This window comes from Vombatus ursinus, unplaced genomic scaffold, assembly GCF_900497805.2.
Source record: "Vombatus ursinus unplaced genomic scaffold, bare-nosed wombat genome assembly UNPS02010461.1, whole genome shotgun sequence".
Taxonomy (NCBI): domain Eukaryota; kingdom Metazoa; phylum Chordata; class Mammalia; order Diprotodontia; family Vombatidae; genus Vombatus; species Vombatus ursinus.
The window spans coordinates 7,227,426-7,254,213 of NW_020950239.1; the positions used below are offsets into that span (position 1 = coordinate 7,227,426).

The following is a 26,788-nucleotide window of genomic DNA, read 5'->3' on the forward strand; positions in this document are numbered from 1 at the left end:
CTAGCTGCCCCCCCCCTTTTTTAAATTTAAAGCTCAATTTAGCTCCATACAGCACACGTCTTGCCTTACTTTTTTTTTTTAAGTTCTGGGGTCCTTATTGCCACTAGAAGACATCTGTTTCAAATGGAAAATTTTCGGGGAGCCGGAATGCGGAACAAGGCTCTCTTCTATTCACCCAATTTTCCTACTCTTAGTTTCTTCATTGATTAAGCCCTTCGAAATTAATGAAGAAAAATGGGTCTCTAGGGTGGAGAAGCTTTCCTTACAGTTCCACGTGCGGGAAAACCGCACTCTGAGCTGGCATAGCACAGAGCATCTCTTCGTCACCAGTGACCACGGTCTGGCCACCAGCAGGGAGTAACTTTGCAGCCCCAAGGCCGGCTCGTGCCTGGTCTCTGCCAGAGGCTCCCCAGGGCAAAAGTTCACTGGCAAACTGGGCTGGGCTAGGCTGGAGCTCTTCGAGCTTTCTTCCCGGCTAGGGCGGGCCAGCTCCAACGATGTCCTCCACCTACCTCACACAGCCCGCCCCTGACTCTCCACTTCCCTACCCCCATCCGCTCAGGGAATTTCCCGAAAGTGCCTGGGCAGCCAATTTCCTCTCGGAGCCCCTGTGTGGACATAGATAAAAGGGCTCCGGAGTGTATGGAGTGCACAAAGCTGAAGAACTCTCCACCTGTGCGCCCAGACATCCTCTTGGACTTCACACCAGCTCCATTACCATGCGCCCTAGAGCTTGCGCCCCAGCCACTGCTGGCTCTGCGCTCTTTCCGTCAGGGCTGCTACTTCTCTTGTTGCTGGCCACTTTAGCCTGGATTGCCAGTGGTGAGGAAGGGAGCTAAGAAGAGGATTGGTAACGTGGGTTGGGGGGAGGGAGTATGACCCCGGAGTGGTTAGACTGGGATCCGTGGGTAACTGTAACCCATGACCAATGTCTGTTTGTGTCGCAGCTTCCAGGGCAGGGGCGGTTACAGAGCTTCGCTGCAGGTGTGTGAAGACCACACAAGGGATTCACCCCAAAAACATAGCCAGTGTGGAAGTGATCAGAGCGGGACCCCACTGTCCCAGACACGAAGTCATGTGAGTCCCTGTGCTCTGACAGCTCCCAATTATGGAAGGTGGTTTTTTGCCCCCTACCCCCAACTCCCCAATCCAGCGCTCCCTGAGCCAGCCACGTCTCACTCACTCTCACTCTGGTTCTTCTCTTTTCCCGTGCAGAGCCACTCTGAGGAAGGGGAATGAAATTTGTCTCAACCCTGAAGCTCCTTGGGTGAAGAAATTCATCCAGAGATACATGAACGATGAGTCTGCACTTTGATTTACTTAAGGTGTGTATCGAATAATGTAAGTTTCTGAAAAACTTAACTTGCCAGGATCAGCGCTTCTCTGCTGAAAACGCCTCAACTGACTCACATTCCAGATTTACTTTTATCTAGCGCCCTACTTTAGTCATGAACAGATTCCACTGAAAATGAGAAAATGAGGTCAGAGGTCTTTGACTCTGACTCTCTCTCTCTCTCTCTCTCTCTCTCTCTCTCTCCTCTCTCTTTCTCTCATATATACATATATATGCATCTATATGTACACATATGAATATACTTTGATGTAATTGTGAAATGTTAGATTTGGAAAAGATCAGCTAGTTCAGCTCCTTTGTTTTACTGCCGAGGAAAGTAAAGATCACAGCACACGGAGTAGTGACAGAAGTGTATGTGGCAGTGTGTAGAACACTGAACTTGGGGTCAAGAAGACCACGATTCAATTTCTGCCTCCAGCACTTATTAGCTTCAGGACCTTGGACAAATCACTTAACCTCTGTAAATTTCCTTGTTGCAAAAAAGGGTACAATAGCAACACCTACCTCATAGCGCTTCAACTCCTGATTTCCCTGGCTTCCTTTAAGTCCCAGCTAAAATCCCACCTTCTGCAAAGGACTCTTCTCGGTCCTCCCTAATCTTTATGCATTCCCTCTGAGATTCTCCTTAAATAATCCTGGATGTATCTTATTTGTACATAGTTGTTTGCAAGTTTTCTGCCCCTTTAGACTGTGAGTACCTTGAAAGTAGGGACTGTCTTTGCCTTTCTTTGTATCCTCATCCCTTAGCACAGAGCCTGGTCCCCAGTAGGTACTTACTCAATACTTGTTGACTTAACCAGGCAACTGAAGTAAATGTGAACTCTTAGAACCTAATCTTCCTGAACCTTAACTTCTAATGCTTCCCATTACACAGCACTGTTTTTCCCCCTGACTATTTATTGATGTTTCTGTTCATCTCTCAATGAATTTAAAGCTGTACTTTAAAAGACTCACCAGTTTTAATGAGTGTAAACAGTGGTTATGTGCTTACAGATTGAAGTTTAAACTGATCCTCTCCTTTTCTCAACAGTGGAACTGAGAAAGACCAGTGAAGTGAAGATGCTCTATAAGAAAATTTGGATTCCTTAGCAGAAAATCTTTCAAGAATTTTTTTTTGGAGGGGGACAGGACAAAGAATACTGGAAGAAAATGGACATTCTTCTGGGTGTGTGTTTCAGCCAGCCTGTCTGCTAGCCATCACTCACTGATCCAGGATTCATAACGGATCCACTTTATGGACAGTACTCCCTGAACTTGGCATTTTCGTTGCCTTATTATGAACTTGGCATTGATTTTTTTAAAAGTTATTTGAGCTATTTATTTTTATATGGCATATTACTCCTATATAGTGAAATCTTTGGCAATTGACCAACTCTTTAGAAATCACTCCACTAAGTGGCAGCTGGTATCTCAAGAGTTAAAGATAAGCACAATACACTCCACAGCTTAGTATATGAATATGGGGTGAGTTTTAATCCAAAAATGAAACTATGATTATTAGGATAATAGAGATTAAATGAAAGGCATTCACTCCAACTGGCTCTGAAGATAAAAAAGATTTTGCAGTAGTCTCTAGCACATTTGGTGAGGTTCATATCTCAGTCTGGAAATAATGATCAAGAAAACTGGGGTGTCATACATCTATCTGTTATGTGTTACTTTACTTAGAATTTCCAAGTATTTGAGTTTTAAAGAAAGGAATGTATACTTGCCTTATAAATTTAGACATGTGGTGTCTATTTTAGTATGGCATAATGCCATTGCACATGGATCTTGTTAGATATTTATTGAATAGTATTAGAAGCCATGTTTACATTGTTAGTCATTATATATACATATGTGTGCATACATATATAGATGGGAAGGTAAAGAAGTTAAGGAAACAATTAAATTCCTGTTTGTGGCTTTTATATACTTGCATTTTTGTAGATCTATTTTATAAAAAAAGTGAATTTAGTAAGAATCAATAATATTCTACAACAGTTTTGAGAGCTTACAATATAGTTGAACAATTCTTCATGTAGCTTTCTTTAAAAACTAAATGAACTACTAACAGAGTTTTTGAAAAAAAAGTGATTTATGCTATAATGAACTGGCCAAAACCACTTTTTACCTTTTTTGTTATAAGAAATTATTATGTTAATATTATGCTGCATAAGTATTTTTTTTCTTTTCCTGTTTATTGTAATTCTTTCTTTCCTCTTGGGAAAAAAATAAAAGTTTTCCAAATTCAAGTGATATTGTATTCTATTTATTTAACCTGATCATAAAATATCTGCAATTCTTATTCATTAATTTTTACATTATTTAGATGTAATAAATTATGATAACTTATCTCCAGTTGCACACCCCCTGATCATGACCTTGTCATGGCAAATAGGCTTGATATTCAAGTCAGCTAATTCATTGACCCAGAAATTATAGGATTTTTGATTTAGAGGCAAAAAGAACCTGAGTCTCACCTAGTTGTAGAACTATAGAGTTAAAGCTTGAAGTAGTGGTGTGTTGGTAAATGTTTAACAATTGGCTTTTTGAAAAAATGTACACGTGACCCACTTTAAAATTCCATCTATATTATTAACATTTCCTCTATGATTTTCTTAAGTCAAGACAATCAACAGAACAAAAATCAAAGTCCAATTGGTAGCATTTACTGTTGTCTGAGATGTAAATGCTTACGCTGAAAATTGAACAAATGGCTTCGGCCTGTGTGAGCTGGCCCCAGCATGTCCCTGGCTGAAAGAGACCTTGGAGGGCATCTAGTACAATCCCCTTTTTTTACAAAGAAGAAACTAAGACCCAAAGAGCTGCAAGATTTTTTTTGTTTGTGTGTTTGTTTTTGCCTAAGGTCATACAGGCAGCGACAGACACGAGATTTTAATACTGTTCCCCTGAACTTGGTCCAGGGCTTTATGCTTTCATACCATGAGTTACCTATATAATTCTATAGGACAGTAATTTCACTTAAAAAAAACCTTCCTGTTGTAGGGTGCACCAGAAAGTATGTTTTTCTAGATGATTATTCTCATTTGGTTAATAGAGCGTCCCAAAAGTCTTAGTTTGAGCTCAAGCTTTAATACTTTGAAACTGCCCTGAGGCTTTTGGGACACTCTATTAGTTGTGATGCCATTGATCTTCTTTGAGAATGAAGCACAAAACAGCAGCAAAAACAACAACAACAACAGAGAGACTGGGGGGGATGTAACTTGCCAGTTGCCAGCAATAGCCTAATTAGCATTTTTAGTTTATTAGATGGATGTGGGCAATGATGCAGGAAACCAATTTGAGTCAGGCACAGGTGAGAACCAACCAGATACCCTGGCACAGTGGAAAGAGCTCTGGATTTGCAGACAGAGGACTTGTGTATACACCTGTTCGTTATCTATTGAGAGAAAAGATTATTAATAACTAATGATTTGGAGAGATTGAGTTCCCCCTTTCTTTTTTTCCCCCAAGACCTAAGTCTCTGAAGGTTGAGTTAAATTGTAGAAGTTTAACTCTACAAAAAAACCCCTAATCTCAGGTGAATTCCATTCAATCAAGCTTTGGTGTAGACAGAGCCTTTTGTCTAGACCAGTGGTGGGGGACCTGCAGCCTGTCGGCCACGGGTGGCCCTCTAAGTCTTCAAGTACTGCTCTTTGACTGAATCCAAATTTCACGTGTTCTGCTAAGTTTGGATTCAGTCAAAGGGCTACACTTGAGGACTGAGAGGACCTCACATGGCCTAGAAGCTGCAGGTTCCCCACCCTTGGTCTAGATAGCCCAAGACTGGGGGTGGTCTGAGTACAGAGATAGTTTTTCTGTTCAAGGGTGACATGATGTCACTCTCAGTCCTTCATTTTAATACAACTCACCTCCTATTGTGTTATCCAGTCAAAACGGATTGCCACCCTTCAGGAACACCTAATCTTCGTACTATGAGCCCACCGCCATGATTGTCTTTGGTCTAAGAGAGATGGCCAAATGACCATCCTTTTATTAATAATGCGCTGGCCTTATTAACAAAATGACTAAATTACTCAGAAACTATGTCTCTCAAACCTTTTTAATCACCACATTATGTGACCTAGATTAAGTCTCTTAATTTCTCTGGGCCTCAGTTACCTCATTTGTAAAATGAGGAGGTTGGACTGGATGACCTCATTTGGATGACTGTAGAAACTTCTAATCCTAAATCTTTGATCCTATAGTCCTGATGTCATCCAGAATAGAATTATATTTGAGGAAGTTGCCATGTTGAGAGAAAAATACTAATCATGGTGGTAAAGGGATATGAGAGTCTCAGATCTCCCTGACTCTAGGCCAATGCTTTATTCACTGTACCACCTAGGTGCCCTGATGTAAACATGCTGAATAAAATATTAGCAAAGAGGTTATATCAACATATTAAACAGATTGACTATTATCAGGTTGGTTTTATACCAGAAATGCAGAGTTTGGTTTAATATTAGGAAAACTGGGAAATGTAATAGACCATATTAATAACAAAATAATTAAACTACATGATTATATCAATAGATAGAAAAAAATATACTTTGACAAAATACAATGACCTTTCGTGCTGATAACATTTAAGTAGTAAAGGAATAAATGGATCTTTCTTTAATGTGCATTTAAAATCAATAGTTGATATTATCTGCAATAGCAAAGTGCTAGTAATCATTCATAGGAACATAGATTTGGAGTCAGAAGGTTCTATCGGAGGCTATCTTGTTTGACCCCCTCATCTTACAGATCAGGAATCTAGGACTCAGAAAGGTTAAACAAACTCCTCCAAATCAAACAGTTGGTAAGTGAAAGAGTCAAGATTTGAAATCACACCTTCTACTTCCAAGGTTAACACCATTTCCACTATATCATACAAGCAATAACAATGACTGTTATCACCATTGTTATTTGATATAATTATAGAAATGTTAGCTCTAGCAATAAGAAAATAAAAAGACATTAAGGGAATAAGCATAAGCAAAAAATATAATTTTTACTCTTTAGGGAACCTAAAAATTGACTAAAATAATTAATAACTTCAGCAAAGTAGTAGGATATGAAACATCCCCCGAAAAAACAAATCACAGGCTTTGTATTACCAACAAAAATCTTCAGAAAGAGATAGAAAAGAATAGATAGAACAAAGAGATAGAAAAAGAAATTTCCTTCAAAATACTAAATGTACAAAAGCTTAAGTCCTTTATTTTAAGGCCAACCCTGAATATTCTGTCCAATATTGTATAGTTACTTTCCAATTTTTTTTAAAAAAGTTACTATAATCTTTTCTGGTTCTTTTGAAATGTCTGGTATAGTTTATCATGTGATTTTTTTTCTTTAAGTCATAAACTATGATGATCATTCCAGCAAAGTTGACAGTAAAGGCGTATTTCAAATCCTATTATTAATATCCTGTGTGTTGTATAGGATGTTACAAAGATACAAAGATACTGTTACAAAGTACAGTTTAAGCTTTAGTAACTTAACGCTATTACCACTCATCTTGGAATAGGTAGTAAGCATAACCTTATCTCTATATTTTCTGTGAAATTTAAGGACTTAACATTGTGTATATGGACTGACTCCCGACTCTTGACATACTTTGTATACTTCATATATTGGTTCAGTGTCTTACAATTTTGTTTAGAATGAATTATTCCAATTGAAATCCTTAGAAATTGTTGTTGTTGTTCAATCTTGTCCAACTCCTTACAATCCCATTTGGAGTTTTTTTTTGTTTGTTTGTTCTTGTTTTTGTTTTTGTTTTTTGTTTGTTTTTGTCTTTTGGCAAAGATACTGGAGTGGTTTGCCATTTCCTCACCCAATCCTTAGGAATAGGAACCTTTAAATATATTAAGGACATAATGACATTTCCCTTTCATAAAATCTTGAAATCTAATAGCATGACTTTGTCTTTATCTGTCATAATGGAGCTTTTCCCCCATTTCCATCCTAGAGACACTTTTAAGTATACAAGATAATTTGTGAAGGCAGCTGCTTTGAAAGCTAGCAGGTCCTGGTAAATGCTTGGTTCTCTGGGGGGAAAAAGTGTACTCGTGACACACTTTAAATTCAATCTTCATTATTACCATTTTCTCTATCACGTTGTAACATCTAGACAATCAACAAAATAGTAAGTTAAACCCTGAGTAGTTGCATTTGCCAGTTTCCAATGTCTAACTCCTTATATTTCTGTCTACAGCTTAGTTTTCTTGGACTCCAGCATGATCTGTCTGTCTGATGAAAAAATGTGTGAATCTCCTGGTTACTTTCTTAGCCCATCCCAAACCACCACAGAAACAGAAATCTGACAGCTTCATTTGGGTTCTGCTTCATTCACAAGCAGATTTTTTTCTTCAACTGCCATTGGCTTCCCCTTAGCACACATGTTGTGTTATCCAGCTTTCTCACAAAAGCTAATTTATTGTCACCAGCCATTATTCTTCCTCAGTTTCTCTTTTTTCCTGATATAATAGATGTTCAATTATTTAATTGTCTCTAGAAATAAACTACATGGAAATTAGTTTTTTGCTGGATATTTTAAAACCTTACTGGTTTGTAAACAAAATAGAAAACTATCGGTTGGTAAATAACATTGCCCTCCCTTTTTCATAATGTTGTGTAAAATGATTGGCATTGTGATATAAAACACATCTAAAGAAATCCAAGTTTCCTTTGCCACATTTTCTTTTAATTGTTTTTTTCCCCATTCTTTCTTTCTACTTGTGAATGAATACCACTCCTATTCATCCACCACCTGCAAGTTTACATTCTAACTCACTGTTCTTTTGGCAGCCACTTCTCCCCATGTGGGTCAAATGTTTTCTGACTAAGGTGCTTGGTGGACTCTTTTGGTCTCCTTCTGGTGACAATTAAATTAATTGGTTAAACTTCTGAGTAAAACTATTATGGTCATTGTTGATGTAATTTCTATTGTACAATTCTCATTTTTTCCTTTTCAATTGCTCATTTAAATAATCTAAGGTTACATAGTTTCAATTTTTTACCATAAATTTTTCTCATTATTCTTTCTTCTTGTTTTTTTAATATTAATTCCAAACTTAGCTCTAACACATCAGTGACCTGATGCTACTTTAGTACAGAACGTGGCGCATTATGAGCATTTAATAAATGCTAATTGACTCATAGACTGATTATCTATTCTGTACACAGATAGCTACATCAGGGATAATTCCCATATCAATAAGTCTTTGTCTTTCTGTTAAAATTAAGTCAATTTAGTGGGGTTATTTGGTGCCTATTATACCTAGTGTTTTTTAATTCTCTTTTTAGAAGAAAATATTCATGATAGAAAAGCATGATGTTCCTGTGCAATCTAAAATTCTTTGGTCTCTCTCATTTCTTCTTTACAAATGATGTTTTCCCATAAATTGCCCCTAATTTTCACTTTTCCCACTTTTTCATTTAAGCCCCCAACTATCAAGGTGTACTTTGGTTTGATTTGGAGAATCTCCCTACCTTCCTCACAGAATTTCTCTGACTCTTCATCCTCAGCCTGCAATTATTTTCATGGTGATCTTTTTGCAGATATTATTAGTGTTATAATACATGATGACCAGATAGGCCTTGAAATAATGTTTGTTATTGTTTTGCTATACAATAAGAACAGCTATCCCTCCCACACCTTTCTTTGTACCTGCAAACTATCCTTGCATTTAGCTGCAATGTCCTTCTTTCTTCTGTTGTTTTTTTTTAAATAGGAAGAATATCAAGAATGATGTGAATTCAGCTCCTCCAGCAACACATCCACTTGCTAGACAAGGATCTGACATCTAGATTGCCCACAAGCAAAATGAAGTTTGCTAACAGTAAAAAAACAAAACAAAACAAAAAACAATGGAGTGATTCTTAGCAGTCCATCAGCCAGTCAGTCAACAAGCATTTACTGTTTGCTAAATACTAGGGATACCAGGAAAAGCATAAAAAAAAACCCCACCTCTCCAGGAGCTCACAGGCTAGCAGAGACACAACTACTATATACAAACAAACTATAGACAGGGTAAATTGGAAATAATTAGCAGAGGGGAAGCACTAGAATTTATGGGGACTACCAAAGGCTTCCTGTAGAAGGTAGAATTTTATCTGACTCTCAAAAAAGTCTTGGAAGCCAGGAGGTAGAGAGGAGGGAAGAGAACATGTCAGGCATTGGGGCCAGCCAGTGAAAATACATAGGGAAGCTAAATAATGCAATGGATAGAGTGTTGGGTCTAGAGTTAGGAAGACTTCTCTTCCTGAGTTCAAATTCTCAGACACTAGCTATATTACCCTGGGCAAGTCACTTAATCCTCTATTTCCTCATTTGTAAAATGATCTGGAGAACAAAATGGCAAAACATTCCAGTACCTTTGCCAATAAACCTCTAAAGGGGTCATGAAGAGTTGGACATGACTGAAAAAGGACTAAGCAACAGCAACAACTACAAGAAGTGAAAATACATAGATCCAAGAGATAGAGCATCTCACAGAAGGAATAACAAGGAGACCAGTGTCACTGAATAGCACATTCTCCTTTTCTCCTTTTCCTATCACTCCAACACCATCACTGCAGAATCAAAAATGGGCTGTAAGAGACTAAGGTCCATTTAAAATTTTCTTTGTTTCATCAATTATCATGGCAAAAAATATAATAAATCTATAGCTAAATGGCCCAACTACTAGTGATGTGCTTTTCTGTAAATAAGTAAATTGGATCTTGGAAAATAGATTTAAGTATATTGTGAGGCCAATTTTGCTTTTTAGGGCATTCTCCTCAATGGCTTTTTGGACCTCTTTTGCCATTTGGGTTAGGCTATTTTTTAAGGTGTTATTTTCTTCAGTATTTTTTTGGGTCTCCTTTAGCAAGCTGTTGATTTGTTTTTCATGATTTTCTTGCATCACTCTCATTTCCCTTCCCAGTTTTTCTTCTACTTCTCTTACTTGCTTCTCAAAATCCCTTTTGAGGTCTTCCAAGGCCTGGGACTGATTCATATTTTTCTTGGAGGCTTTGGATGTAGGAGCTTTGACTTTGTTGTCTTCTTCTGGTTGTATGCTTTGATCTTCTTTGTCACCAAAATAAGATAACATGGTCTGACTCTTTTTGCAAGGTTTGTTCATGATCCCAGCCAATTACTTGAGTTTTAAACTCTTTGTTAAGGTAATAGTCTGCTTCCAATCTGGAGAATGTACTGTCCCAAGTTTTGGGGATTTGTACAGTTGTTTTCAGATATACTTCTAGGGACCTGTAAATTTTCAGGAAAAGGAAGTCCAAAAAATTACTGAAGAAAATACTTCCTTAAAAATTAGAATAGAGCAATTGGAAGCTAATGACTCTTTGAGAAATCAAGAAATTATAAAACAAGAACAAAAGAATGAAAAATAGAAAACAATGTGAAATATCTCATTGGAAAAACAACTGACCTAGAAAATAGATCCAGGAGAGAGAATTTAAAAATGATTGGACTATCTGAAAGCCATGATCAAAAGAAGGGCCTAGACGTCATCTGTCAAGAAATTATCAAGGAAAACTGCCCTGATATTTTAGAACCAGAGGGCAAAATAAAATTGAAAGAATCCACCTATCTCCTCCTGAAAGAGATCCCCAAAGGAAAACTCCTAGGAATATTGTAGCCAAATTCCAGAGTTCCCAGGTCAAGGAGAAAATATTGCAAGCAGCCAGAAAGAAACAATTCAGGTATTGTGGAAGCACAATCAGGATAACACAAGATTTAGGAGCTTGTACATTAAGGGACTGCCAGGCATGGAATATAATATTCCGGAGGGCAAATGAGATAGGATTACAACCAAGAATCACCTACCAGGCAAAACTGAGTATAATCCTTCAGGGAAAAAATGGTCATTCAGTGAAATAGAGGACTTTCAAGCATTCTTGATGAAAAGACCAGAACTGAATAGAAAATCTGACTTTCCAATACAAGACTCAAGTGGAACATGAAGAGGTAAACAGGAAAGAGAAATCATAAGAGACTTACTAAGGTTGAACTGTTTACATTCCTGCATGGAAAGATGATATTTGTAACTCATGAGATCTTTGTCAGTATTAGAGTAGTTGGAGGGAAAAAATTATATATATGTATAGATAGGTAGATAGATAGATAGAGGGCACAGGGTGAGTTGAAGATGAAGGGGTCATATCTGGAGAATAAAATTAAGGGGTGAGAGAGGATGGTACTAGGAGAAGAAGAAAGGGAAAGGTGGAACAGAGTAAATTATCTCACAAAAAAAACAGAAAAGGCTCTTATAGTGGAGGGGAAACGAGGGAAGGTGAGAGGGAATGAGTGAATCTTATTCTCATAGGATTTGACTTAAGGAGGGAATAACATACACACTCAATTGGGTATGGAAATCTACAGGAAAATGGGGGGGGAAGATGCATCCCCAAGATTCCCAAGGCTTTGGGTCCTCAGACTTTATTAATGCCAAAAAGAGTGAGAAACAAGAGAATCAGTAACCTCATGCTTTATTAACTCCAAGAAAGGGTGAGATCAAGAGAACATCAGTAACTACTGACCTATATGACTATCTTCCTGGCTATATAACACCTTTATGAGGGTCTTCAATACACAAATCAAGGGCTTCCTCAATGAGGCCATTAGTAGAGACTGAACAACTTTTCACAAGTGAGAGTCAACAATGTACCATGTCTTCTTCATCATCTCACAACTATTTAAAAGATGACAATATAAGACACCATTGTGCTTATAGTTTACTATTAACAACAACAACCAAACACATTTAATTCAGTAGGACAGAATGTTACTATACAGGTTCTTTTCCAACACTGTCTCCCACCAATTTATCAAGATTGTTCTTTCCTTGGCAAGTGTAACAACAGACTGTTTAATGACCCTCTGCTATGTCACCCTGACATCAGGTGAGGTATGAAACAAGGAAAGATATACTCCCCAAAGGTAGGCAAAAGAAAAAAAAAACTTTTGGGACATCCTGCAAATACATGTTGTCTATACCAGTAGATCTTTGAGAATAGAGATTGCCTTATTTTTTTTGTGTGTGTTCCCCAGTGAGTAGCTCAGAGTAAGTGCTTAATAAATACTTATTGATTGATACTCTTCATTCTCTATAGTTCCTAACACAAGAAGATCCCTCACTATAATGCATCCAATCAGTCAATAAACATTTATTAAACATCCACCTGCAGTGGCCATTCTCATTCTAACCACATTGTTGTTGGCCATTTTTTAGCAACTAACTTCTTATGTTCCTCAAGTATGTTTCTGCATTTGAAGATACTTTAGAAATGACTACTTTAGAGTCTATATGTGTGTGGTCAAGGAGAGAAGGTGGTGTCTTGTTTATGATTCAGGTTTGGGTTCATTCTGGTGCAATAGGAAAAGTCCTTTGAAAAAGATGACTTTCATTAGTAAAGAAAAAATACTTTTAGTGGGTATTCTTAACTCTCATTTTCCTTTTGAAATTACCCATGCATAAATATTTAGCTAGGTTATTTATAATTAGGTATAGCTCAAAGGTCTCCAAATCATGAAATATGCAGAACAAACTAATGCTGGTGCCTTATCTTTTCAAGTTGTTGTATAAGCACTTTTGCCAGCCTATTCCCAGAAGGCTGACTAGCTTTCATTCTTATCACTCAAGTCTATCACTAGTTAGCTGACCCGATGGGAAAGGGCAAACTCTATGTTCCTTGTGCAATCATTGAAGGTGTGATGGAAATGGAGTTCATCTGGACTTTTTTTTTTTGGAAGAAAAAATATTCACAACCAAATGCCTAAAAGTAACAAATTACTGTATACAAAACTCTACAAAATTGATAGATTTGTGAATTATTCCAACCCTTTTTAAAAAAAGTGACCAAAATGTCCATCCATTTCTCAGTGCTAAGCATATACCTTTAAGGAGTCAAAGACAAAGAAATGTCCAAAATGCACCAAAAAATATTCATAGCAGTACATTTTGTGGTAGTAGAGCATAGGAAACAAAGCAGGGGCCCATGGGTAGGAGAATAGGTCAACAAATTGTGGTACATGAATAAAGGATTCAGAGAAACATTGGAAGATGTCTAAACTGAGGAAGACAAATAATCAGAATAAGGAAAACCGTATGTGCAGCAATTGTAACAATGTAAATGGAAAGGCCAAAAAAAAAGAAAGAAAAGAATAAAATTTGTCATTATAAGATCCAAGCTTGACCTTAGAGTTAAGTGTTTTAACTCATTTCAATGCGTGTTTTAATTGTCATTTCAACTGATCCTCATGATAACCCCATGAAGCAGGTGCTATTATTATCACCCTCATTTTCCAGAGGAGTAAGCTGGAGCTGAGAGAAGTGGGAGAGGGAAAGATATATTTGGAAATGCAAATAATGTAATATGTAAATAAGATTTAAAACATGTTAATAATATATAATTAAAATGAATTACATAGTGACATGTTAATTATTATATGTTGATAACATAATGTGTTTATTATGTGCTAGCACATGTAAAGTATTAACATGTGCCATGTGCTAATCTTCTTTCAGTTATTTTCCTGACATATGCACTATTTAGTAGATTACACTTCCTCTTGTCTCCCCCTTCCCAACATACACTAACACACAAACTAAGGTCCATGTCTTTGTAATAAAGAGTCTTCTCCCTTCTGTTCAGAATACACTTCACATTTTAAAATCACCTTTCTTCAAAATATCGGGCATTCTTCACTGTCTTAGACCAGCAACAGTAGAAGCAAATTAGCTCATGATAAACAGTGAAACACTGTATTTGACATTTACAATGTTTAACCAAATCTGTTGTTATAACTGAACAATATTGAGATAAGTGGGAAGCATTATTGTTCCCACTTAACAGCTAAGCAAACCGAATAACCCGTTTAAAGATACATCAGAAAACTCAAAAAATGTTGGCCTGAAAAAAGGTACACATCTCCGTTTGACTCTTGGGTCTGGACTTCAAGGACACTTAACTGTCCTGTTTGGGCCTCTGGGCAAGTTCTGAGGATGATGGAACTCCAAGTACTTACCTAGTCTATTGTATCAGATGAATTGGGCCTGGTGAGGCCCAGAGAGAAAATCCTGGATGTAGCTGGCTTTCCCCTCAAGGCCAAAACAAGGCCCCTTCCAGGAATTTCCAGCACTCCTGGTTGAGATTGTGGGGGTGGGGCTACTGATGGGAGGATAGTTACTGATAGGTTCTAAATTCAGGAAAGAGAGTTGAGCCAAAGGCTTTCAGAATTCAAGGTCAAGGCATTCAATCACTCCCCTCTCCACTTCAGGTTCAGCCTCCAAGGTCTGGTTTATTGTGCAATCTAGATTAAAGGAAAGGAAATACATGAATCAGAAAGAGGGCTTGGGGAGAGACTAGTTTTTCCTTTTTTCTTTGATCTTTTCAGAATATAGACCTAGTGGTAGTAGTATTGCTACACTAAACAGTACAGTTTGTTAGCTTTTTTGGGCATAGTTCCAAATTATTCTTTTCTTTCTTTCTTTTTTCTTTCTTTTTTACTTATTTATTTTCTTTCTTTCTTCCTTTCTTTTTTTTCCCAAATGATTCTCCAAAATATTTGGACAGTTCACAACTTCACCAAATAGCTTCCCTATTTTCCCACATACCTTCTAGCATTTGTCATTTTCCTTTGCTGTCATGTGAGCCAATCTGATAGATGTGAGCTGGAATGTCAGAGTTTCTTTAATTTGCATTTCTCTAATGCATAGTGATTTAGAGTATTTTTATGTGACTATGGATAACTTTGATTTCTTCTTCTGAAAAATGCCTGTTCATATCTTTTGGCCATTTATCATCTGGGGAATGAATGGCTCTTATTTTTACAAAATTGGCTCAGTTCCTTATATAGTTGAGAAATGAGGTCTTTAATCAAAGAAACTTCCACCTCCATCTCCCAGTCTCCTACTTTCCTTCCAATTTTGGCTGCATCATTTTCATTTGTGCAAGCCTTCTTTAATGTCACATAATCAATTATCTATTTTATTTCCCATGATCCTCTCTATCACTTGTTTGGTCATAAACTCTTCTCTTATTCTTAGATATGACAAGTAAAATTTTCCACGCTTCCCTAAATTGCTTATGATATCTCTGATTGTTGTCTTGACACTGAAATTTGAATATGGTGAAGACCATAGTCCCTTGGCCACAAAGCCATTCAATAATAACATCCCTGTACAGGATCATCCTCCCTAGGACCAGTCTCAGAGATTCTTGGGGCTGCAGGTAGAGCATCAGTTCTGGTGTACATACTGTAGAACAACACCGATAATATGGGAGGATCTGCATGAAGCAATGGAATGTTAATCAACCAGAAGGAGGGCTTCTTCCCTGATGATAATTGCCTCTTGGTAACTACCAGTAGCACAGTGGATAGACCACTGGTCTTGGAATCAAGAAGACTCATCTTCCTGAGTTCAAATCTGGCCTTAGACATTTACTAGCCATGTGATAATGGGTAGGGCACTTAACCGTGTTTGCCTCAGTTTCCTCAGCTGTAAAATGAGTTGGAGAAAGAAATGGCAAACCACTTCAGTATCTCTGCCAAGAAAACCCCAGATGAGGTCACAAAGAGTCAGACATGACTGAGTAACAACATCTGGTGCCTACACTTACTGCTGGACTGCTCTTATTACCAGAGGTGGACTGCTGTGAGTCTGTACCTCATTGGTGGGGGAATTCTTTAGTCTGATGCTGGACCACCCCAAGCACTTTACATAGCATCCCAGTCGATCACCTGATGGAGCATACCCTCTCCTCTGGGTGTTTTCATAAGCTTTCTCCAACCCCTCCCCCATTCTCTCTATCTTTCCTCTTCCTCCTTAATATTATTGTCTTCCCGCTTGAAATCATCTTCAATTTACCCCGTGTAAATCTTTTACGTACACCATTGTTTGCATGTTGTCTCCCCCATTAGACTGGAAGTTTCTTGAAGGCAAGGATTATTTATACCTTTCTTTGTATCCCCAGACCTTGACACAGTGCCTGGAATATAGTAGGTGCTTAATAACTGCTTGTTGATATAATTTACCAATTAAAATCTTTGGCTCTGTTCAAATCTTAGCTCGGGTGCCATCTCAATCATTCATTTGTCCCAGCTCGAATATATTCTCTACCTCTTCAAATTTCCTTAAAGCATTTTACATCCCTCTTTTGTCACCATCACATTCTATCTTGTTTCATTTTATTAATGTATTTCACCTATTAGAGTGTAAGCTCATTGAGGGAAGGGATTATATATTCTTCACCTATATATCTCATAACAGTGATATGCACACAGTTGGAACTCACTAAGTGTTTAGTGAGTTGTCTTTGTTCCCTTCTTACATGGAGTTGGCCAGCCTCTCTCTTTCAAGACTACAAGCCTTTGTGTCCTCTCCAAGAGCCAGGTCATTGACTCTGGCCAGGGTCTTCTTGGCTTTGGGCAACTAGGTGGCATAGTGGATAAGGCACTGAGCCTGGCATCGGGAATTTTAAATCTGAGTTCAAATCTGGCCTCAGACACTTAGCAGCTTTGTGACCTTAGGTAAGTCAATCTCAGACTCAGTTTCCTCATCTGTAAAGTAGAGGTGATAGTAGCACTCAACTCCCAAGGTTGTCGTGAGGTTTGAATGAGGTAACATGTAAGTGCTTTGTAAACCTTAAGATACTATAAAATGCTAGTTGTTATTGTTTTTGCTCTAGTGTTTCCTGGGGAGTAGGTCCCTTTTGTGGAATTCTGTTTGTCTGTACTAAGAAGGCAGGCAAAAGAAGATGTTTTTAACTGAGAAAGTTTAGCAATAGATCTAACCTGCACAAGAATGTCAAAATAAAACTGGGAACTAAGGTGCTTTTGAAAGAAGCAAAGAAGCATCTTTTCAGTCCACAGTGACGTGGTGTGGTTGCAAGTTTGTGTAAAGAAAAGATTTGTCACTGTAGACATAGTTTCCCTTATCCACCCATGCCATAAAATCATAGAAAACTAAAGAATAAAACCACAATTCTTATCAACTGAGATGATCAAATAATGAAGAAGAATCAGTCATTGAGAAATCTGGTTCAACAGCTCACTTAATAAAGTCAGAAAGCAACAACAGTAAAATAAACTACTTAAATCAGGTCAAATATCTTTTTTTCAATTTCATTCAAAGCAATAAATACTTACAAAATGCTAACTTTAGGTAAGGCACTGTCTGGGCCTCAAAATGCAAAGACAAAAGTCAGAATACTTTTTCTCAAGACTGTACATCCTACTGGAAAGTATGCCACGGAAAGAATATTAGATCTGGAATCAGAGGCCCTGGGTTCAGATCCTGTCTCTGTTTCCTACAATTTCAATAGCTTGGGAAAAGTCATCTGGCCTCTCTGGACCTTGTCCTCAGCTGCAAAATGAGGAGGTTTGATTTGATGCTCTCCGAGATCCCTTCCAAGCCAAAGTCTATGTCCTATGACCCTGTTAAGTACAAGCATCCAAGTCTCAATCACTGGAAATAAAAAATCCCATAAAGTAGTTGAATTATTTCAATTTACACTATTCAATGTTACAATTATATGTAAAATATGGCAATTGGTTCCAACCTAGTGGAAATATGCAAGGTGAATTCAAATAATGTAACCACCTTCCAAATGGGTTTCATTATTGCCACTAATTGGGTACTCTAATTGTATAAGGTATAAGGTAACTGGGGCAGCTAGCTGGCACAGTAGATAAAGTACCAGGCCTGGAGTCAGGAAGACCTGAATTCAAATCTGGCCTTAGACACTTACTAGCTGTGTGACCCTAGACAAGTCACTTAACCCTGTTTGCTTCCTTTTCCTTGTCTGTAAAATGAGCTGGAGAAGGAAATGGCAAACCACTCCAGTATCTCTGCCAAGAAAACCACAAAAAGGTCACAAAGAGTCAGGCATGACTGAAAGACAAAAATAATGCAACTGACAGTTGAGGAGGAAGCAGATTAGCCCTCACAGAAGAAGTTGCAGTTCATCCACGAGGAACTTTTTAACAGTGCCCGGTCCATTGTTGTTCAGCTATTTCAGTCACATCCAACTCTTTGTGACCAGATTTGGGGGTTTCTTGGCAAAGATACTGGAGTGGTTTGCTATTTCCTCTTCCAACTCATTTTACAGATGAGGAAACGGAGGCAAACAGGGTTAAGAGACTTGCCTAGCATCACACAGCTAATGAATGTCTGAAGATGGATTTGAACTCAGGAAGAGGAGTCCTCTTGACTCCAGACCTGGTACTTTATCCATTCTGACACCTAGCTGTCCATATTGGTACATAGTAGGCACTTAATAAATGCTTGTTTCCTTCCTTCTACTGGGTACCCCTCAGCTGTTGGGGTGTTGCTTCTCTTATGATATCAGCTAAAATTATTCTGGTAAGTTTCCTCTTGCTGTCTGCAACCAGTGATTAGCACCCCAGTTCCAATTAGCATCAATTAGCTTTTAACAAAGAGATATTTACTTGGAAGATATGACAAGACCAGAAACAAACTTTTCCCCATGACACCCAGGGGCACACTCTCCCCTCCAGCACTTCAGTCCCTGGGGAGGGTGGGTTCAAACACAAGGAAGTTTCTCCATAGTATTCCTGTCACTGAGTTCCTTTCCATTTGAGGCACAACTCACAAGTGGGTGTGTCTTGCATCTCTGCTACTGCTGAGCCAGGTCAAGGACACCTCAGGACTTTACTCTGGACTCTGGTGAATTCCAGGTCCCAAACTCTAGTGGCTTACTTTCCATACCTTTCTTTTTTTTTATTGAAATAATATTTATTGTTCATGGGTAGGTAAAGTCAATATAATTTTTAAAATGACATTTTTATGTAACTGATCTATTTATTAATGTCATTCCAAACAAATTACTAAAAAAATTATTATACCAATAAAAGATAACCAAGTTCATTTGGAAAAGCAAAAGGTCAGGAACTTCAAAGAAACCAGGAAAAAAGATGTAAAAGAAGTAGATTCAGCAATATCAGATTTTAAAGTATATTATAAGGGAGAGCATTGTTGAAGTGTAAAAAGGATAATTTTGATTATCTTAAATTAAAAATTTCTTGCATAAATAAAATCTTTGTAGCTGAGAATAGAAGGAATGCAGAAAATTGGGGGAAATCTTTCATAGACAATCTCTTAGATAGGATGTGACTGGGTTGGAATATTGCTGTAGTCTAGGAAATGATGAGCTGATTTAGAAAAACATGGAAAAACTTGAACTTATGCAACAAGATGCTATTCACCTTCAGAGAAACAGATGACAGGTGGAAATAAGGATAGTATGGTCTTACATATATGTGTATGAGTGTCTATGTGTATCTATGTGTATGTTTATAGATATGTGTGTGTATCTCCACTCTTCATTGTAGCCTTCTTTAGGGTGGGAGGGGAGAGGGGAAAATAAAGTAAAAAGTGCACAGTAGAGAACAAAAGAAAACCAACAAGGAAGCAAAGAAAAGCTGGGCAGCTTTGAAAACAACATGTAATATTATGTAGGTTTTCTTGAAATGGAAATTTATTGTGTTTATTGAATCCTCTCTTGTGGTCTGCTGTGTACATGAATTTTTTTTTCCTTTTTCCTTTTGTATTTGTTCAAAATAAAATAAATTTACAACCCTTCCACCCCCACCCCAGTCATTTAAGTATCTTGCATTCTATTGAATTGGGAACAAGACCAAGGTTGTTCACATTCTCTGGGGGTGGTGAGTGGTGGGGGGGAAATGTAAAGATAAAGAGGAATTTCAAGGGAGAGATTTCCTTGCCATTTTAGAGCCCTCAGCTTAGGGTCTGGTGCATTTGAGCTGAATGAAGCCCTGTCTTCCCCACCCCCACCCCGTGCCCCACCATACCTCCCCCACCCCCCTACTCCCCACCTTAGCCCTCTTCATTCAGCAGCCAGCCTCGTAAAACAAGGCTTCAGAAGTGTAGGGATGAGACTGGACTTGTGAATTCACTGATCTAGGGAAGTCCCGGATGAAGAAATTCTTTCACACTAATTATTAATTAATTTCAGACAAATTAGCACCTTCTCTGCACTTCATAGTTTTAGCCTCTTATAGCCTTCCTCATTACCACGGCTTATTTAGGTTCTTTAGGCCGATATCAACTTTCCTTCCAGTACATTGTTGTTTTGGTTGTTGGGGGTGGGGGCGGGGAGGATTACAGTTGAAGTCCGAGTTTACACCTACTTAGATAACAGGCCCCACCCTTCCACGACGTAGTCCTTTCAGATATGAAGGGGGCGAACGCAAACTTGCTTCCCTGTGCTGCAAAGGCTCCTACTCTAGGCAAGGCAGAAAGACATCGTTGGGACAGTGCCTCAAGATGAATGCCCTGACCCAGGTTAAGCTCATCAATGAATTGAACCAGCGGGAGATGGAGCTCGGGGTGGCCGAGAAGGTGTCCTGGCACACCGAGTACAAGGACAGCGCTTGGATCTTTCTGGGACGGCTTCCATATGAACTGGCTGAAGGCGATATCATCTGTGTGTTTTCGCAATACGGCGAAATTGTTAACATTAATCTTGTACGAGACAAGAATACTGGAAAGTCCAAAGGATTCTGTTTTCTTTGCTATGAGGATCAGAGAAGCACAATTTTGGCCGTTGACAAGTTTAACAGGATTAAGATAAGAGGAAGAACTATCGGAGTGGACCACGTAGATAATTATAGGCCCCCCAAGGATTCAAGAATGTGGATGATGTTCCCAGAACCCTCTGGGAGAAGGGCTGTGGAGTTAAAACTCCATCTCCTAGTTCACCTGAAACCTCCGAAGATGAGATGCCTGTTGAAAAAAAGAAACACAAAAAAGAAACAAAAAGGAAGAAAAGAGACAAAGATGTTAGAATGAGTATGGATAAGCAGGGAATGCCTGCATCAGCCTCCACAGCATGCGTTCCGACACAAGACCAGAAAGGAAAAGAAAGGTGTTGGCTTTGAGAAGTCTGCCGCTGTGGGCCTTGAGAAGGGCTCCTTTCCAGAGGGAAAAGGAGGTCGTAAATACTGAAATGGCTCACCTGAGATCAGCTGGAGAAAGCCGAGATCTCAAGGAAGGATTCATAAGTCATGGTAAGCCATGTCCTCAAGCAGCTCCAGCAGGAAGGAGGAAAAGAGCAATCATGGGGACAGAAGCTCAAGCTTGCGCCACTGCGAGGAGCATTCTGAAGGCAGGTCTAAGAAGAGGTACAAATACAAGTCCCAAAGCTTTGGGAAAGACTGTCATTCCAGGGATCTCTGACTAATGCTGACACAGGTCCAGTTGAATGTGTGGCTTGGCACAATTTCTGTCAAACTAGAAATAAAGATTCATTAGAAAGCAAAACTCACCTGAGCTAAGCTGTTCTTATGGTTTGTGTAAATAAAATCTCTGCTACTAAGTTAAAAAGAAAGAGGGGGCAACTAGGTGGCACAGTGGACAGAGCATTGGTCCTGGTGTCAGAAGGACACAAGTTGAAATCCGGGCCTCAAACACCTCAGACTAGCTATGTGACCCTGGGCAACCTCCATTGCCTTACACATACAAAAAAAGAATTTAGTTGGGCCTAGACAGCATTTTCTTCCTTTTTTTTCTTATTTATTTATTTAATATATTTTTAGTTTTCAACATTCACTTCCACAAGATTCTGAGTTCCAAATCTTCTCCCCATCTCTCCCCTCCCCCCACTCCAAGACTTCATGCATTCTAAATACCCCTTCCCCCAATCTTCCCTCCCTTCTATTACCCCCCCTTCTCCTATCCCCTTCCCCTTCTATTTTCCTGTAGAGCAGAATAGATTTCTATACCCCATTGCCTGTATATCTTATTTCCCAGTTGCATGTAAAAACAATTTTTAACATTCATTTTTAAAACTTTGAGTTCGAAATTCTCTCCCTCCCTCCCTCCCCACACACCCTTATTGAGAAGGCTGCAATTCTGTATGGGCTATACATGTGTAGTTATGTAAAACACTTCCTCAATAGTCATGTTGTGAAAAACTAACTATAATTCCCTCCATCCTATCCTGCTCTCCCATTTATTCTGTTCTCTCCTTTGACCCTGTCCCTCCTCAAAAGTGTTTGCTTCTGATTGCCCTCTCCCCCAATTTGCCATCCCTTCTACCATTCTTCCCTCTCTTATTCCTTTTTCCCCAACTTTCCTGTAGGTAAGATAGATTTGCATACCCAATTGAGTGTGTATATTATTCCCTCCTTAAGCCAAATCTGATGAGAATAAGATTCACTCATTCCCTCTCACCTTCTTCCTTTTCCCCTCCATTATAAAAGCTTTTTCTTGTCTCTTTTATGTGAGATAATTTACCCCATTCTACCTCTCCCTTTCTCCTCCTTCCAGTACAATTCTCTCTCACCTCTTAATTTTAGTTTTTGCATATCATCCCTTCATATTCAACTATATATATATATATGCCCTCCAACTACTTTAATACTGAGAAAGGTCTCATGAGTTACAACTACCATCTTTCCATGTAGGAATGTAAACAGTTCAAGTCCTTTATAATTTCTCTTTCCTGTTTACTTTTTCATGCTTCTCTTGAGTCTTGTATTAGAAAGTTAAATTTTCTATTCAGCTCTGGTCTTTTCATCAAGAATGCTTGAAAGTCCTCTATTTCACTGAATGACCATTTTTGACTCTGAAGGATTATACTCAGTTTTGCTAGGTAGGTGATTCTTGATTTTAATCTTAGCTCCTTTGACCTCCAGAATATCTTTTCTAAGCCTTCCAATCTCTTAGTGTAGAAGCTGTTAAATCTTGTGTTATCCTGATTGTGTTTCCATGATACTTAAATTGTTTCTTTTCTGGATCCTTACAATATTTTCTCCTTGACCTGGGAACTCTGGAATTTGGTTATAATATTCCTAGGAGTTTTCCTTTGGGGATCTCTTTTAGGAGGTGATTGGTGGATTCTTTCCATTTCTATTTTACCCTCTGGTTCTAGAATATCAGGGCAGTTTTCCTTGAAATTAATTTCTTGGAAGATGATGTCTAGGCTCTTTTTCTGACCATGGCTTTTAGGTAGTCTAATAATTTTTAAATTATCTCTCCTGGATCTATTTTCCAAGTCAGTTGTTTTTCCAATGAGATATTTCACATTGTCTTCTATTTTTCATTCTTTTGGTCTTGTTTTATAATTTCTTGATTTCTCAAAGAGTCATTAGCTTCCATTTGCTCCATTCTAATTTTTAAGGAATCATTTTCTTTAGTGAACTTTTGGACCTCCTTTTCCATTTGGCCAATTCTGCTTTTAAAGGAATTCTCCTCATTGGCTTTTTGGACCTCTTTTGCAATTTGGGTTAGGCTATTTTTTAAGGTATTATTTTCTTCAGTATTTTTTTGGGTCTCCTTTAGCAAGCTGTTGACTTATTTTTCATGATTTTCTTGCATCACTCTCATTTCTCTTCCAAATTTTTCCTCTACTTCTCTTCCTTGCTTTTCAAAATCTTTTTTGAGCTCTTCCATGGCCTGGAACTGATTCGTATTTTTCTTGGAGGCTTTGGACGTGGGAGCTTTGACTTTGTTGTCTTCTTCTGGTCATATGTTTTGATCTTCTTTGTCACCAAAGTAAGATTCTATAGTCTGGAATTTTTTTATGTTGTTTGCTCATGTTCACAGCTAATTACTTGAGTTTTAAATTCTTTGTTAAGGTAGGGCTCTGCTTCCAGTGTGGAGGATTTATTGTCCCAATCTTCAGGGATTTTTTGTGCAGCTGTTTTCAGAGATACTTCTAGGGACTTATAAAGTTTCAGTTCTTCCAAGGTGGTATGATCAAAGAAGAAATGTTTACTCCTTTCCTGGTCTGTATCCTGGTCTATAAGTGACCACAAGCACTCTTTTTAGCCTTAGAACTGTGAGGAAGATTCCCTCTCCACCGCTGCCACAAGCTCCACCACACCAGTGCTCCTCCTCACCCCAGGACCACCACCCAGGACTGTGACCCAGATCCAAGCATGGGCAAAGCAAAAGAATCCTGCCTCAGCACCAGCAAAGAGATCTCTGCGATTTTCCTCTAATCAATCACTTGATACCCTCATCATCTGTAGGCCAAGAGCTCCAGAAGCAGTCAACGCCACCTTTGCCAGGGGCTGCACCAGGCCTGGATCCAGACCACTCTCCTCACTCACCCAGGTCTGACACACCTTTCCCACTGACCTTCTAAGTTGTTTTTGGCATTTGTGGGTTGAGAAATCTGGAAACCCCCACAGCTGCCCCATGATTCAGTCCCCTGAGGCCTGCTCCAGGTTTGCTGAGGACCCATCTTTGTCTGCTCAGCCTATGATGAACTGCACTCTTCTCCCAGCCTGGCACAACAGACCTCTGCTGTTAACCTTCCAGGTTGTCTTGGGCTGGAAATTTGTTTCACTCTGTCTTTTTGTGGGTTCTGCTGCTCTAGAATTTATTTAGAGTATTTTTACAGGTATTTGGAGGGCTTTGGGGGAGAGCACAAGCAAGTCACTGCTTTCACTCAGCCATCTTAGCTCTGCACCTCTCTGGGAGACCAATTTTGAAATAAACATTATTAACATCAACCACTAGGCAGGAGAAATCTTTTGAAAAAGGGGATGCAGGTCATTGTTTTCAGTAGCTACTTCCTGCTGAACAGGGGTGAAGAGTCCACTTCAAGGGTCGAGAAGAGGTTGAGGAGGGGTGGTCAGCATGGGGGTGCAGAATGCAGTGCTAGCTGAGTCCAGCGTGGAGAGAGACAAACTACTTGGGGATACCAAGGGTAAGGGCTGGTATCCTAAGAGTTGAAAGTGGAATTTCTGCAGAGAGAAGACACAAATTAGACCAAATAAAAGAGCAAGTAATGAGGTCAGAATGAGGGAAAGAAGGGAAGAAACCATGAACCCCAGAAGAAGGTAAGAGGAGATATCAGGCTGAAGTGGATGTCTGGCATCCAAGAGTCTGCCTGTTCAATCTTTCAAGTGCTCAAAGGATAAATTCCATGCAGGGTTTTCAGGGAATAGGGGGAGAGCTATGGGGGTGTAAGCTAGTTGACACACCCAGCAATCATGTACAATGCCCTGCCCCACAGAGTTCCCTATTTGAGTTAAAGCATTTGATTCCCAGTCCCAGGAAAGCAGGCCTAACCCTAGGCACAGAGTGAGAATCGGGAATAGGTAACAGGAGAAATGGTTGAAGGCAGGGCCCAGAATACAGCATAACCAGAAAGCACATAGATAAGTTCACAGTGAGGGGCTTCAATGCGTAGTTTTCTTTGATCGCTCCTCTGGCTGGTCACACCTTGCATCTTATCCCATGTCTCACATCCTGCATCCCCACTTGCTCCATCTGCCTGGAGCACTCCTGTCTACCTCACCATTCACCCAAATGCATTTTGGGAGAGGGACAAAGGAGCTGTCCCTGCCTCAGTAGGGTGGGGAGGGGAGTATAATGAGACTGAAGCAGCATCCAGGGGATGAGGAGAGTGTGAACAGGTATCCTGGTTGAGTGACTATCTTTGGGTAGATAGCCAATAGTCTAGGAAACATAATACTGACAAACAATTTCAATATGCAGAGCCCAAATAGAAGGAGCATTAAAAGTGATGTCAGAAAAGAGGAAAACCAAGAAAGAAACCAAGAGCCCCATGGTGCTATTATTTACTTTTGACATGCAGGATTATCTGATGTTGTTGTTTCCTCAAAAGTTTCCACTGATTCCATTTAGGAGGATCAGATGCTGTTGAGGATCCAACTCTATACATGTAAATATAAGTAACAATACTTTTGTAAGTGGAAGCTTTCCATCCTTGAGTTCAATAAATATACAAAAGAATTTGCTTGTAAGAGATTGACTTTCACTCCAGTTATCATAAAAGACTTGGATGGGATCCATAAGTAATTAATTCCAAAACAGTGCATATCAATAAGTTGTTTACAATAAAATATGTTTGTACCACAGGACATGCAGAATAAACAGATATTATTTCCACAACAGTAGTAAATTTTAAATGAAGTTGACTTTTCCATGAATGCAAAAATATTCCATAAGTTACCTCCCTCTAAGAAAAGTGCACTGAAATTATTTTCCCCAAATTGATGTTTCTGATTTAGTTTCAGTAATTAAAAGAATAACAGTTAGGTCTCTCAATCAGTTGTACCAATACCCAATTATTCTTACATCATTTTGAAACATTTAAGGACCTTATTCCATACAGACACATATCTAGTAACAGGCAGATGACTAGGCCAATACCCATTTACTAAGATGTTGAAGATGTGGAAAGGAATATAATCTTAGACTGAATAGCTCAAATCTTAAACATACATTTTAATATAGTAGCTCAGATGTATCTTAGCCTCAGTCTGTGAGATAATGATTCAACATTGTGTTTATACCTTTGGTTCACAAACTTTTTTTCCCTTTGTCTAATTATTTCCATTTCGTTCAGAAAGAATGTTCTATTCCAGGGATTTAATCTTTCACATGACTATGCAGGAGTATTAATTTCCCCAACTGTTTGGGATAAGGGATGACTGCA

The 26,788-nt window shown here is 38.8% G+C and overlaps 1 protein-coding gene and 1 pseudogene across 1 annotated transcript; both read left to right on the forward strand.

Annotated features, from left to right (window-relative positions):
• The first annotated feature begins 583 nt into the window (after positions 1-583).
• On the forward strand, positions 584-3,525 carry LOC114037611 (permeability factor 2-like). The gene is made up of 4 exons (XM_027854540.1): positions 584-822; positions 948-1,077; positions 1,216-1,325; positions 2,385-3,525. Exons 1-3 carry the CDS (start codon positions 720-722, stop codon positions 1,313-1,315), a joined length of 333 nt encoding a protein of 110 aa, XP_027710341.1. The 5' UTR covers positions 584-719; the 3' UTR covers positions 1,316-1,325; positions 2,385-3,525.
• A 17,112-nt stretch (positions 3,526-20,637) lies between these two features.
• LOC114037577 lies at positions 20,638-21,549 on the forward strand (annotated as a pseudogene).
• The last annotated feature ends 5,239 nt before the right edge of the window (positions 21,550-26,788 follow it).

What these genes read in the sequence shown, in the direction of transcription:
- LOC114037611 (XM_027854540.1), top strand. Translation starts at nt 720, where the DNA reads ATGCGCCCTAGAGCTTGCGCCCCAGCCACTGCTGGCTCTGCGCTCTTT. An exon ending in TTTAGCCTGGATTGCCAGTG is followed by an intron (nt 823 to 947) that starts GTGAGGAAGGGA and finishes TTTGTGTCGCAG; the next exon opens with CTTCCAGGGCAGGGGCGGTT. An exon ending in TGTCCCAGACACGAAGTCAT is followed by an intron (nt 1,078 to 1,215) that starts GTGAGTCCCTGT and finishes TTTCCCGTGCAG; the next exon opens with AGCCACTCTGAGGAAGGGGA.